This window comes from Mustela nigripes, chromosome 10, assembly GCF_022355385.1.
Source record: "Mustela nigripes isolate SB6536 chromosome 10, MUSNIG.SB6536, whole genome shotgun sequence".
Taxonomy (NCBI): Eukaryota; Metazoa; Chordata; class Mammalia; order Carnivora; family Mustelidae; genus Mustela; species Mustela nigripes.
The window spans coordinates 22,730,693-22,744,156 of record NC_081566.1 but is presented as its reverse complement, the minus strand read 5'-3'; the positions used below and the strand labels follow the sequence as shown (position 1 = coordinate 22,744,156).

The 13,464-nt window shown below is 54.7% G+C and overlaps 1 protein-coding gene across 5 annotated transcripts in view; it reads left to right on the top strand.

Moving 5' to 3' along the window:
• LOC132025473 (protein FAM163A) overlaps positions 1–12,572 on the top strand; it is a 75,659-nt gene extending 63,087 nt beyond the window's left edge. For all 5 annotated transcript variants that reach the window (XM_059412799.1, XM_059412798.1, XM_059412797.1 and 2 more), the window contains exons 2-5: positions 4,593–4,683; positions 7,800–7,821; positions 8,783–8,897; positions 9,447–12,572. In XM_059412799.1, the coding sequence (XP_059268782.1) occupies positions 8,805–8,897; positions 9,447–9,854 (501 nt within the window). In that variant the 5' untranslated portion in view covers positions 4,593–4,683; positions 7,800–7,821; positions 8,783–8,804 and the 3' untranslated portion in view covers positions 9,855–12,572. The remainder of the gene's footprint in view (positions 1–4,592; positions 4,684–7,799; positions 7,822–8,782; positions 8,898–9,446) is intronic.
• Positions 12,573–13,464: the final 892 nt, after the last annotated feature.

Sequence of the window (13,464 nt, the reverse complement as noted above, 5' to 3'; positions counted from 1 at the left end):
GACACGGGTCTCTCCCTCCAGGGGCTGCTCTGGCTACACCCTTACCAGCCCTGCCCCTAAATTCCTACGGCCACTCCAGCCCTGGGCACAAGCCCATTTTCTTTTTCTTTTTTTTTTTTTTAAATTAAAAAAAAAATTTTTATAAACATATAATGTATTATTAGCCCCAGGGGTACAAGTCTGTGAATCACCAGGTTTACACACTTCACAGCACTCACCATAGCACATACCCTCCCCAATGTCCATAACACAGCCACCCTCTCCCTCCAGCCCCCCACCCCCCCACCCCCGCAACCCTCAGTTTGTTTTGTGAGATTAAGAGTCTTTTATGGTTTGTCTCCCTCCCAATCCCATCTTGTTTCATTTATTCTTTTCCTACCCCCCAAGCCCCCCACGTTGACAAGCCCATTTTCTGATTTTTGCCAGTCCTACCAGAGTAAAGTAAGAGCCCACCGTCCGCATTCCTCAGATTAGCCGTGAATGTGGGCATCTCTTCACTTTCTGGTAGCCTCATTGCCCCTTAGGACGTCAAGTCTCCCTTCTTTCTCTTGACGATTTGCAAGGATTCCTTGTATGTCCTGAAAAGACCTCTTCTCTGCTGCTGTCGTCACCCGCTGGGGACAAAGGAACCCATGTGGCTGCCCTTTTTCACGCCCTCCTTCCGGGGATATGGGCTTGGTCAGGGCCACAAGCACAAAGGCATAGGAACCCCTTCCCCTCCTCCCCTCTGCGGACCTGGCCTGAGGACTGCAGTCTAGGAAGACTGGTAACAGACAAGAAAACCTGGCCCCTGTCTCCCTGGCTGCTAACCTGCTGTGTCAGTTTCACGAGTTAATAAATGATTGCAGAAGCTTTAATTGCCTCAGAAGAAATTGAGATCAGAGGTGCTTAGGCCTTACTCAATTAACTTGTGCTCCTCAGGGGGCCTGAGTGGGGAACAAGGGGCAGCCGGTCGTTAATTACACATTCTGTGGCCAGCTGTGGCTGCCTTGTCTGCCCACATCGCTCAAGCAGCGAGCAGGTGACTCTGCCTCAGTGAGCTGAAGTCACAGATCCCTGGCCTTGGGGGGTGGGGGGAGTGGGACCCTCACTTCCCAGTACATCTTCTCTGGGTGGCCTTTCTCTCTGCAGCCCCCCCCCTCCCCCAAGCCTCTCCTGGAAGAATGGCCTTTAAAATTCCCCATCACTGGGAGGGAGACAAACCATAAGTGACTCTTAATCTCACCAAACAAACTGAGGGTTGCTGGGGGGAGGGGGTTTGGGAGAAGGGGGTGGGATTATGGACATTGGGGAGGGTATGTGCTTTGGTGAGTGCTGTGAAGTGTGTAAACCTGGTGATTCACAGACCTGTACCCCTGGGGATAAAAATATATGTTTATAAAAATAAAAAATAAAAAATTAAAAAAAAAAAGATTCCCCATCACTGACCTTTTAGGGGGCCCCACCCCCTCCCCGGAGTTGCCACGTTCCTGTAGCTCTCCTGTACTCCTCCTTTCCTCTTCCTTTCTGGCCCGGTATCCTCACGGACACAGTCCAGAGCCAGTTTTCTGGGCTGCAGCAGATGATGCCCCAGGCTCTGCAAGGTCACCTACCCCCCCACACAACCCCCTGCTGCCTGCAGCCTGAAATCCTCCCAAAGACTTTCATTCCTACATCATCTTTAAAAGGGGCCAGATGGGGAGACGCAAGCCCGTTAAAAACACAGATTCCTGGGCCCCTTCTCTGGAGATGGGGCCCCTTCTCTTGGTGGGTCTGGAGTCTGTTTTTTGACACCTGACTCAGGTGATTGTTACTGTCAAGATAATTTGGAAGACCCTACTTCAACCACCTTAGCTCCTGGTGAAGTAAGTGCTGGAGAGACTGCAGCCTCATGGCCAGCCTGGCCTGGGGCCAGGAGGTCCACTCCCTGTGGCCCTGCTGCTCCGTCTCTATCTTGCTGTGTGTGGTGAAGCCAGTCACATGTCCTCTCTGATTTGGTTTCTTCATCTAGGAAATAGATACTGGGCCAGATCTCAGAGTCCTTCCATTTCCATCGATCATTTTTCTCTCAGTAGCTGGTAGGTTAAATAAGTATAATGTATGATTTTGTGCTTAAGAAACATCTTTCTTTCTTTCCTTCCTTTTTTTTTTTTCTTTGAGCATCCCTTTACTTTAGAATGAATTCCGTGGGGGCACCTGGATGACTCAGTGGGTTGAAGCCTCTGCCTTCAGCTCAGGTCATGATCCCAGGGCCCTGGGATCGAGCCCTGCATTGGGCTCTCTGCTCAGCAGGGAGACTTCTTCCTGTCCACTCTCTATCTCTGCCTGCCTTTCCGCCTACTTGTGATCTCTCTCTCTGTTAAATAAATAAATAAAATCTTTAAAAAAAAAAAAAAGAATGTATTCCATGGAAGAAATTTTCTCCTGCCTCTGGATGAAAACATGGGCCAGTCCCATTTCTTGTCACCCACTCTTAGACGATAGCCTGTCGTACCACTCAGCTACAGCTACAATCTCAAAGTAGAAGTTGGAATCGTTGGATCACTGACAGCGTGTTCTCATTTGGGCCAGTTTGGATCTGCTTCGGGTTGAAAGCAGCAGGGGTGGTGTGCCGTGTCCCTCTGCTGTCTGTACTTCCCCACCTCTTCCCTTCCTCCCACCACCCCCAAGAGGGTCTGTTTCACGAGCTGCCACATCGAAATGGGGAATTCTTACCGGTTAGAAAGCAGGGGAAGCTTCAAAAGGGCTCTTGCTTTTGTATATTTTTTGTGTATGTGGGCTCTTTGGAGGTTGCCTGCTGGGCCCCTCTCTCCTGCAGCTCCCTTACCCCAGGCAGACACATCAGCCCTGTCCCAGGCATCTCTTGCAGCCTCTTGCTCAGCCCCAGGGCACCTGGATGTCCAGTCGCAGTTCTTGTCACGCCTCCGGGGGGCGCTCCTGGACAGGACTCAGGAGAGCCAGCCCGGCGCCAGCCCCAGGCCTGCCGCCCTTGGGGGCTCAGGTAAGGGATTAATGGTTCAGCAGCAACTTGCCAAGGAAACCTTCCACACCATATCTTCACAAATTTTTGACCCATCTGTATTTTTCAAAGTGGGAGAAAGGCTCCTGGACCCTGAAATAGACTATTGACATTTCCATGTGTGTTCCCCTGCATGGGGCTAGGGAAGAGGGACCTGTCCCAAACTCATGGGGCGTCCTCTTGTTTCTATCAGTTGACATCTCAGTCAAAACTTAGATAGGAGGAGCGCCTGGGTGGCTCAGTATGTTAAGCCTCTGCCTTCAGCTTGGGTTATGATCTCAGGGTCCTGGGATTGAGCCCTGCATGGGGCTCGCTGTTCAGTGGGGAGCCTTCTTCCCGAGACTGCCCCCCCACCACCTGCCTCTCTGCCTACTTGTAATCTCTGTCTGTCAAATAAATAAATAAAATCTTAAAAAAACAAAAAACAAAAAACCTAGATAGGAAACATCTCCTTGGATATCCAGCTACCCGTGACTGCCATTTTAATGAGAATAAGAACATCTTTGAGAAAAAGAAAGCCTGAGCGCCCACAACATCCCGGGTCGATCATAGGCAGGAAGGCCTTGATCTAGAGGAGATGTGAGGGTGGGCCTGGGCCAAATCTGTGGGTGAACGTGGGCCTTCTCAGCTTTTCCCAGAGTTCTGCTCCTGAGGCCTGCTGAACTAGATGAGATCCAGGACTTGAGACATTAGTGTGCCCTTGACCTCCAGCTTGCAGCTGCCACAGAGAGCCCTGCGCTGGTCAGCCCATCCCTGTAGAGGGTGGCTGTGGGGATCCAGTTATCAGTTGGGTTCCCTTCCCAGTACAAGACCCCCAGCGGGGCCTTACCCTCTCAGGGCAATGAGCCGAGGGAAGCCTCACTGGAGAGTGTCCTCCTTCCCACTCTTCTGTTCCCAGTCTAAGGCCCAGACTCTCCTGGAAATCATGTCGAGTGGATATTTAAAGAATTTTCATTTTAAGGGACCTCAGGGAATGATTAGCTTGCACTGGATTCGTAAACGTCCTGGTAGGACTTCGCCACCCCTCCTCCATCGGCACACCAGCGTGAGCGTGTGACCCGACTGTCCTGTAGGCATGCTGTCCTGAGGCAGGTTGGGATTTAGGAGTGAGAGACAGGAGTGTGGGGCTGTGGGCACTATGAGTATGGACAAGCCCAGGGAAGGATGGGGAGGGAATGGGAGAGAGGTATGTGCGGCCATAGAGAAAAGAATCAGCCACGTAGGCAACAAGGACACATTTGCCAGGGGACAGGCCAGAATTCTCCAGGAGAGTGTGACAGAAGTAGCTAGACCCCCTTCCCCACCTTAAGCCTCGCTTCCCAGAATAGGCAGAGGCTCGTGCCCAGCGTCCTGCTACTGTGTTGGGCCGTGGGTTCCGCACAATGGCACTGAAGGAAGGAATCAAGGACAGAATGGTATGTGGCCTTACAAGCCTGTCTTCAGGTTCCTAGGCTGGGGGGTCTCAGAGACTGAGGCAGCCATGGAAGCCAACAGACAAGTCCCTTTGGGGGACGTCCACTCAGTCTCGGAGTCTGTCTGTGCTCTTGCCCTCCCTCTCCAGCTCTCACAGATCTTCCTCTCTCTTCTCTGGCAGGAACTGATGCCCATGGCCATGACGCACCCCCAACCTCTGTCTGCTCGGGCGCAGCCTGCATGACCGAGCCGTCACTGCCCCGCTGTTTTGCGTAAGTGTGAGGAGCAGGCTGAGCCTCACCCCCAGGAGAAGGTGACTGGGCCCTGGGTGGGGAGGGATGTTGGTGGGGAGTGAGGTCCAGAAAACCTTGGTCTCAGGGCAGGTCCCGGGAATCTTTAGTTGGCAATGGGTTTGTCCTCTTTGGCTGCCCTTGCTCCCTGACTTGGCTACCACAGAACCCATCTGCTGGGCCCTGGGAGGGAAAGTCTTGCTTCCGGCCTTGGGAAGCTCAGTAGAAGGCAGCTGGGTAGGATGAAAACTACACAACACTGACCCTTGGGTCCTGACTTGCTATTGTATGACTTGAGGGGAATCACTTAAAGGTCCAACTTTCTCTCCTGCATGTGGGGGTTTTATGGGGTTCCGAGGTACATCTGTTATCTTTTGCAGCATGACAGACTCCCACAAACCTAGCAACTTGACACAACACACACGGACCAGCTCACAGCATCTGTGGGTCAGGGCTCCAGGCATGGCCAGCTGGGTCACCATCTCCGGGCCTGTCATCAGGCTGCCTTCAAGGTGTCTTGGGGCTTCAGTTTCATCTTGAAGCTCACCTGGGGAAGGACCCACTTCTGCTCTCACTTGTGATGGTCCAGCTTGATTTAGGTCACTGGGCGGAGGGCCAGAGGCCACCCCCGTCCCTGGCCACAGGGGCCTCCCAACATGGCAACTTGCTGTGTGCAAACCAGCAAGGGAAGGAGTTGGCAGCAAGAAGGTGGCCAAAATGGCATACAGTCTATTCACAGAGGTGACATCCCATCGCCTTTGCTGTGATCTGTAGGTTAGAAGCAAGTGTCAGATGCCCCTCGAGAGCAGGGGAGCACACTAGGCATGACTACAAGAGGCAGGGCTCATTTGGGGCTGTCTTAGAGCCTGCCCCTCCCAGGAAGAGATGGAAATGGAAGCAGTGTTTAGACTGGAGAGTGCCGTTTAGATTCATTTGCATTAGTTGCAAGAAAATGAACCCACCTGCAAAGACAGGAGCCCTTGGAGATGGGGATTTAAATGCTAGATTGTACTGTGACCACAGGGTCTGCAGGACAAGAGGCTGGGTCCCGGCCTGTTCCCCACGTGTCCTTCACAAGTGACTTCTGGGTTCCTGACTATAAGGCCACATTGAAGCCGACATCTAAAATGTCTGGGCAGTCCTTTTCCCCCGCAAATGACTGGTTTGAAGGATTCTCTTATAGTACCGAAGGGGCTCTTGCATACGTGACTCCCACTTTTTCCTCACAAGCACACTGGTAAGCTGAGTTTTTTTGTTAAGCTTTCTTTCGCAAGTGAGAAAGGAGGTCAGCCTCCAAGATGGGGCAGCCACTAAATGGCACAGCTGGGCCTCCGATGGGCCTTCAGATGTGTGCCTCTGCCATGCACCCCCACTTTCCAGCCACTTCTGTGGAACCGCTGCATGGTACCCAAAGAGGGGAGGCCAGGCGTGGAGGTCAGAAGGAGGGAGGGCTGTGTTCTTATATAGCTTCCTCACTCCCTGTATCCTAAAACAGGCTAATATCTCAGGGGGCAAGGCCAAGACTTGCAAGTAGAGTGAGTCACTGCTGCCTTCCGCTTCAGGTTACTCCACAGGCCTCTCTTGGCTCAAAGGGCCCTACGTGGTGAGTGTCCGGGCAAGCAGGGTCAAGGGCAGACATGTTGTCATAAGGGCACATACATTCTCCCACAAATGCCTAGCAAATCCCGGAAGCAAGAACCATCATGCATCTGGCAAAGTCAGTCAAATTGGACTTGAACAGGGGATGCTCCAGTCTGCGAGACCGGATGGGAGCTGAGCCATGCAACTTGCTGCCCCCCCGGTGGTCGGTCAGGGTCATCACTGTCAGGCCGGGGAAGGAAGGCCTATACTTGGCAGAGGATTAGCAGACACTGGTTCATCAAGCACGTTGCCATGTATAACACTGCAGGGGCAGGAGCCCGATCGGACACAGCTCCTGATCCCAAAGGACTTCTCATGTACCAGAGGAGTCAAGATGTTCCCACATGAAAGCAAACAAGTATCCTACCAAGAGAGGGTTTGGAAAGTGGCCCATGGAAAGGTTTTGAAGTGGGAATCCAGGGAAAGAGAGAGAGAGCACTACGATGGGGGTTCCAGGGGGTCTCTCAGAGCGCTGGAGGGTGGGCAGGATCTAAACAGGTGGACAAAGCAGGCTCATGCACTCTGCTACCAGCGGCCCCTCAGGAACGGCTGTGGCCTCCGAGAGAGTGGGATGCCAATCCTTGCCTGGCTCTCAGCCTCTCCCACTTGATGCCTACCCTACCCGGCCTTTACAGAGTCCTTACAGCTCCTGGAGGCCCCCATGGTCTCTCAGGCACCTGGGCTGTTGAGCCTGCCCTCTCCCCTTGTCTACCTACGGGTCAAGTTCCCACTCAGCTTCTAGCACCCAGCTTGAGCGAAACTGCTTCCAGGAGCCTTTCCCAAGTAGTTAGTCGCTCCCTGCTCGGTGCCCCCACAGCCCCTGCTCTGTGTGTCTTAGGCCGTACCACAAGGTACGTTAAAGTGCCTTGTCAACCCTAGGCCTGGAGCCTCCTAAGAACTGGGCCTGCTTGGTGGAGAGAGGATTCATGGAGGGGGACCGCAGGGGGTGAGCATGCCGGCACGCGGGGCAGGCAAAGCGTGGCGGGGTGCATGAGGATGGCGAGCCACAGAAGGTATCTGAGTGAAGAACAAGGCGCCCCTCCTCCAGGCAGACACAATAGGGCCTACGGCTTCTGGCGTGGACTGTCGCTCGCCTAATAGCCCTGCTTGGCCTCCAAGTAACAAGCAGCCTCCTCTGGCGGAAGCACGAACGGGAGGTGAGGGGGGCGGGGGTGCCCACCTCGAAAGAGGGTGATGACTTAGGCTGTCATATCAGGTACCAGAGTACCAGAGTTGGACATCCCAGGGGGACCCCTGAGTGAAATGTCCTTCAGGCTGCAGTGGGAGGCACAGGGGAGGCTGACTTGGGAGCTGCGGGCTTGTCTGTGACGCTCCCAGTGACCAGGGCAGAGTGTGGGTGGTAGGGAGGGGGGCTTGCGGACTAGTCTAACTCTTGGGGCCTTTTTCAGGGGCAACAGTCTTCTCCCAATAGCTCTGTTCCTGTTATTGTCTTGCAGGTCTCTGTTCCCGTCACTGAACGTAAGTGATCATGGTCATTCTTCCTCAAGATGCCAAGGCTCCTCCCGCCCTCCCGCTGCAGGGGCACCACCAGCCTTGTCCCCACGTGCCTGGGGGGAGGTGGAGCTTCACCCCCATTAGCAGGACCATTCTCTAGCCTCGCTGCCACGGTCCGGGGGCCAGAATGCTGCCTGTTGCCCACTCCCTCTGGGTTCACCTTGCCCTTGTCTTGCACAGGAGTTGGAAAGAGGACAGAGATGCCCCCAAAAGGAGTGTGGGTTGGAGTCAGGACAGAACCAGGTGGAACTTGGGAGATTCAGCCCCTGTCCCCTCCACCTGAGTCCGGGGCTCGGGGGGCCACTGCTTTTTGTGCGATTGAGAGCATGGCCTCGGGGTGAGCCAAGCTGGGCAGAACCTCAGCCAAACCAGTCGAAGCCGCAGTTCATCATGTGTGACACAGGGCTAATAACGAACTGTCCCGAAAGGTATTTTGAGGGTTACCTGAGAGGAGCGGGGAGAGCTTAGGGCAGTGCCACAGACTAAGCCCCCAGGAAAGGAAGCTGTCATCTTCGTGCCTTGGATGGAGCCATGAGGTGAGGCCAGGCCGAGCAGGATGCGAGAAGGAGAATTAGAGAGAGGCACGGCAAGCTTTGAAACTGAGCAGAGGCCAAGAACGGAATTTTGCTCTCTGTTAGTGCTCTGCTTCTGCTCTTCCCTTGCTCAGCTGTGACCGCCCCAACTCCCACCTCAGCTGTGACTCCCCCCCCCCCCCCCCCCAGGTTAGCCTGGCCCAGGCTGCAGCCTCTCTCTGCCTTCAGGAAGCCCCGGGTGTCTCAGTGCCCGCGGCCCTTCTCGTCCCGCTGCCCTCAGGTCCTCCCTGCCTCCACCTATGCAGGAAGTCCCAGGAGGCCTCCCCGCCCTTCCCCTCCCCTGCGCGCAGTGTGGCAGCTCCTCACCTCCCTGTGCTCACACGTCTTTGCAGAGTTTGATGGGGCGTCGGGCGGATGACAGCGGGAACAGTTGTGATCACTGGCGGAATCCTAGCTACAGTCATCCTCCTCTGCATCATTGCCGTCTTGTGCTACTGCAGGCTCCAGGTCAGTCCCCGGAGGCCACTGGCAAACCATGTCCCCATTCTAGGGGCAGAAACTGGACCCGCTTCCAGGGTGACAAACCTCAAAGCCAGGAAGCGTGGGGGCTGGGCTGGGAATCGAGGGTAGCCAGACCGGAGCCGTGTGTCTCTCACACTCTGTCCACTTTAGGGGTTCTCCAAAGAGGCTGTGCTGGGAAGACAGCTGGTCACTGTGTCGTGCCTCTGGCATAGCTGAGATTTCGGGAGTGGTGGAAAGGGCTCCCCTCTGGGGGATCTATGGCCCCACCCCTGTTCTCAGTAGACATGGAGGTCCTGCCTCTCTCGACCTCATCCTGCAGGGTCAGGGTTAGGGTTAGGTAGGGGGAAGGAAAAGGGAAGGTATTGGTTTAGCAAGGCTGGGAGTATGTGCTGGTGGGACGTGGGTGTCTGGTGCTGAGTTTTAGTCATCAAAAAGCGCTCTGTGCTGTGTCCTTGGTGGACAGGGGTATGGGTGCCTTTGTGCCCCACAAGGGGAGCCTCGGCCCTCAAGCGTCCCTCCCCACTGTCCCCTCAGTACTACTGCTGCAAGAAGAGCAGAGCCGGAGATGCAGACGAGGAGGAGGAGGAGCGCGACCTGCCTCCACACCCCAGAGGCCCCAGCTGTAATGCCTGCAGCTCCCAAGCCCCCAATGGCCGAGGCGGCCTGGCGCCTCTCACCAGTGAGCCCTGCGGCCAGCCGTGTGGGGGGGCGGCCGGCCACTGCACCGCCTGCTCCCCGTACAGCTCCCCCTTTTACATACGGACGGCTGACATGGTGCCCAATGGGGGCGGAGGGGAGAGGCTCTCCTTCGCTCCTACGTACTACAAGGAAGGGGGACCCCTGCCCCTCAAGTTGGCAGTGCCCCAGAGTTACCCGGTGACGTGGCCAGGCTCTGGGCATGAGGCCTTCACCAATCCAAGGGCTATTAGTACAGACGTGTAACCCCCTTCACCCCTGACCCCTCCACGTACCTACCTACACTGCTGTCCCGGCAGGAACACCAGGGAGCAGCGGGGGTCCCCTCCAACAGCCCACAAGGACATCTCCGTGTTGTTTGTTTGTTTGTTTTGGCTTTTCTTGCCCCACAGTGGAATGAGAGCTGCCCAGTGCATTGAGAACAGGGCAGGGCCTGGCCCCATGGCCCGTAGGTGGGGGCTGGCAGGACGAGTGGGCAGCCGGGCCTCTTTCTGTGCCTGAACCTTCCTCCACCAGCACCAGCCCCACTGCAACCCCTCTTGCTTCCCTTGCTACCCCCCAGCTTTGGACTGTGAGAGGACGAGCAGCAGGGAAAGCTAAGTGAAGGCTGCCTCCACCCCAAGACTCCTTGAGGGATGGAAGAAAAAAGGGACCCGGGGTGAGGAGAGGTGTGAGAAGTAGGGCACGTCAGCATCTGAGAAGGGGGTGGAAGGTGTTCAGGGGACCTCTTCGGGACCTGCTTGCTGAAATGACACCGAGACCCAGGTCCCAAGACAGTATTGTATTTGGTGATCATGGGGACTGCGGTCCCTGCCACTGTTCCAATGTGGACATTGATTCTGGAACCTGCTATGTTCCCCTTCCTCGTGGGATACCCTGAGTGGACTTGGAAGGCCATGGTATAAGGTTCTTTGTGGGGAATGCATGAAAAAAGGGAAGCCTAACCTTGTCTCCCCGCCCCACCCCTCCCCAGTCCTCCTTCTCTGCCTCCGGAACCAGCTGCCACTGCTGGAGAACCTTGTTGAAGTTTTGTTATTGAGTTTGAACAGCTGGGCGAGTGAGACCTTCTTGCTGAATGTCTCTGGGGCCTGGGTCGGCCACCCTGAGCGGTGGGGGAGCAGTGCTGTGAGGGTGTGTGTGTTCTCAGGTGGGCACACACCTGTCACCGCCCTCACACATCACAGGGGGTGGGGGGCTGTGCAGCCTCTGGGAGCCCCAGAGTGGAAGGGCTCTGATGCATGGACTAGAAAGGGAAATCTGACCTCAGACAGCGTGAGGGAAAGGTGACTGACGTGGCTAGTCCCCTAGCAAGCAGCTGACGGGTATGGGGAGGGCCTGCAGTCTCCCAGGGACAGTGCTGCAGCTGTGAAGCCCCCAACCCCCTTCGGAGGCCCAGCGCTCTACTTGGGCACCCAACCACATTGTCATAGGGCTGGATGACTTCATTGCCCTGGGGACAGCACCCCCCCACCCCAGATTCTATGTTCACTGCCCTCCCTCCGCTGGACTCCCCCAACCCTCCAGGCTCCAGTGAGGGCCTATTAATTGCTCGAGCCTGGCCCTTAGTTCCCACTTAGAACTCCTCTGTGGCCTGAGGGAAAATACCTGATGAGTTTTCCAGTTGCCTCTAAACTTAGGGGTCCTGCTCCCCCTTCTCAGGGCACGCCTAACCCCTGGCGCTTCTGAATCAGGGCCTGCTGCAGAGGGTGGGGCAGGGAAGGAGCTATTGAGAGAAGCTGGGCGCACCTGGGAGAGGGGGAGGAGGGGGAGCCTTCACCACACCTCTTGTTTCCTCTGTCTGGAACCTGTCACTTTGCATCTCAGCTGTCATTAGGGCCCACTGGGTGAGGATCAGCGGACCTGGGGTCTGGTCACACTGAGGTCATTCATTGGCTCTAGGAACAGTTATTTATCTTCTCTGAGAGCCAGTTTTCTCCAGGAAAAGGAGACCTGTTCAGATGGACCCTAAGAAACAGCCAGGACTCCCTGAAGAGTTCTGCCAACCATGCGGCTCCTCCTTGCCTGAGTCCTGGAAGGAGCCGGATGCACCTGCCAACCGCCTGATCCAGTGCTCAGGGACGTGGACTGAGGACTAAGCCAGCACCTTGAAATATGGGGTCAGCAGGCAAAACGATTTTAATTGTTCAGTGAAAAGCAAACACGTTTGTCTGATTCTCCCCCTGGGTGATCTCAGACGGTTACACGTCCTTATACCAGGAGGCAGTTCTAGGCAGGAGGTCATGAGGTCTGTCTCCCAGTCCAGACGGACCAGTGTAGAACAGCAACTTGAACACATGCCGTCTCATCACCAGTCCTTATTGGGCCAAGCCCACTCCCTACTTGATATGAGTTGCTGGGTCTGACAGGCATTGTGGCCTCCTGATGACCAGCCCTTGTGCCTTGCTGACCGGGAATTCCACAGCCAGTCAACCACAGCAAGGGCCATTGCTCCTCACGAAACCATAGTATTGTTGTTCCTCCTCCCTTTGGAGAAATTAAGACAGTCCAGTCAGCTCTCACCTGCTTCTGGTTTTGATCTATGGGGTCCCTGAGGAAAAAGCATCTTATAGAGTCCCCTCTCCTCCCGTAGCTTTCCCAACCAAGATCTTGTCACCCTACATGTGAAATCTGGGTTTGGGGCACTGGAGAGATGATGGGCCACAGCTCTCCCCTACACACCCCCACAGCGCATGGGGCATGATCTCCAGATTGCCTGTCCGCCCCCCTGTTGTGGGGAGGGCCTTACCCATGGAAGAGGAATTTATGCATTCAACTGCGCTGCACACTCTTGTTGTGGTGTCTGTGCTATGGGACACTATCTGGACACTTTTCAGATCGTACCCTAACAGGAAGAGAAGGAGAGGCTATGAAGACCCTATCCTCTCCGCCATCTTGTCTCTGCCTCCATGTCACTGCTCCCGCTACAAATTTCCCATCCTGCATCTTTGATAACTTGGAGTCACAACCAAGTGAATGTCCAAATAAATGAGGAATTTGAAATAGAAATCCCACAGAATCCTCTGTTATTCACCCAAGGAGGGGGCAGCCGGGCATGGATTTAAGAGTGAATGCTCCTTTTTATTTCCCCAAATGTCCATTTTCAACACCAAAATCTACCAGCTTCTTCTCCACTCCTACTTCTTCATCAACAGGGCGTCCACCACGTTGCCTCCATTAGAGCTCACGCCCAGGGAGGATGTGTTATTTGTTGGGGAAGGGCTGTGAAGTGTAGTTGCCGTTGCCCCTGAGGGGAAGGGGCCCAGGGAGCCTCACTGGGGAGCTGCCCAAGCTTCAGCCCTGCTCCTTGCCCCCAGGGGACTCCCCCCACCTCCTGACAGGCAAAGGGCCTTCTCCACTACAAGTGTGGAGCAATTTTCTCTCCCTCAGGTCAATGGTTGGAAGATCAGAGGGAAAACAAGGTTAACTGGCCGTGGTTCATATCGTGTATATATATATATTTTTTTTATTTTTTGCAATTTTTTTGTTGTGGTAAAATATATACATAACATAACATTTACAATTTTCACCATTTTGAGGTGCACGACCCAGTGGCACTAATTACATTAATTACATAAATTATCACCACCATGATAATGTTTTTACCCCAAATAGAACCTCTGTGACCACTCATGTTTGAATTATTTTTAACAGCTGTGTTTTACCATGGAATGAAAACCAAGCTTTGGAGGAGGGCCCCCTGCCTGTCCTGCCAGAAGCTGGGTCTTAGCAAACCAGTAGGAAGGTGGGCTGTAGAGGGGTCGTCCCTTCCCCTTTTCCCACAATGGACTCTCCTAAGCAAAACCTGACTTCAAGGGAACTCCACAGATGAGTGTGTTGGAATGTAACTCTGCGGGAA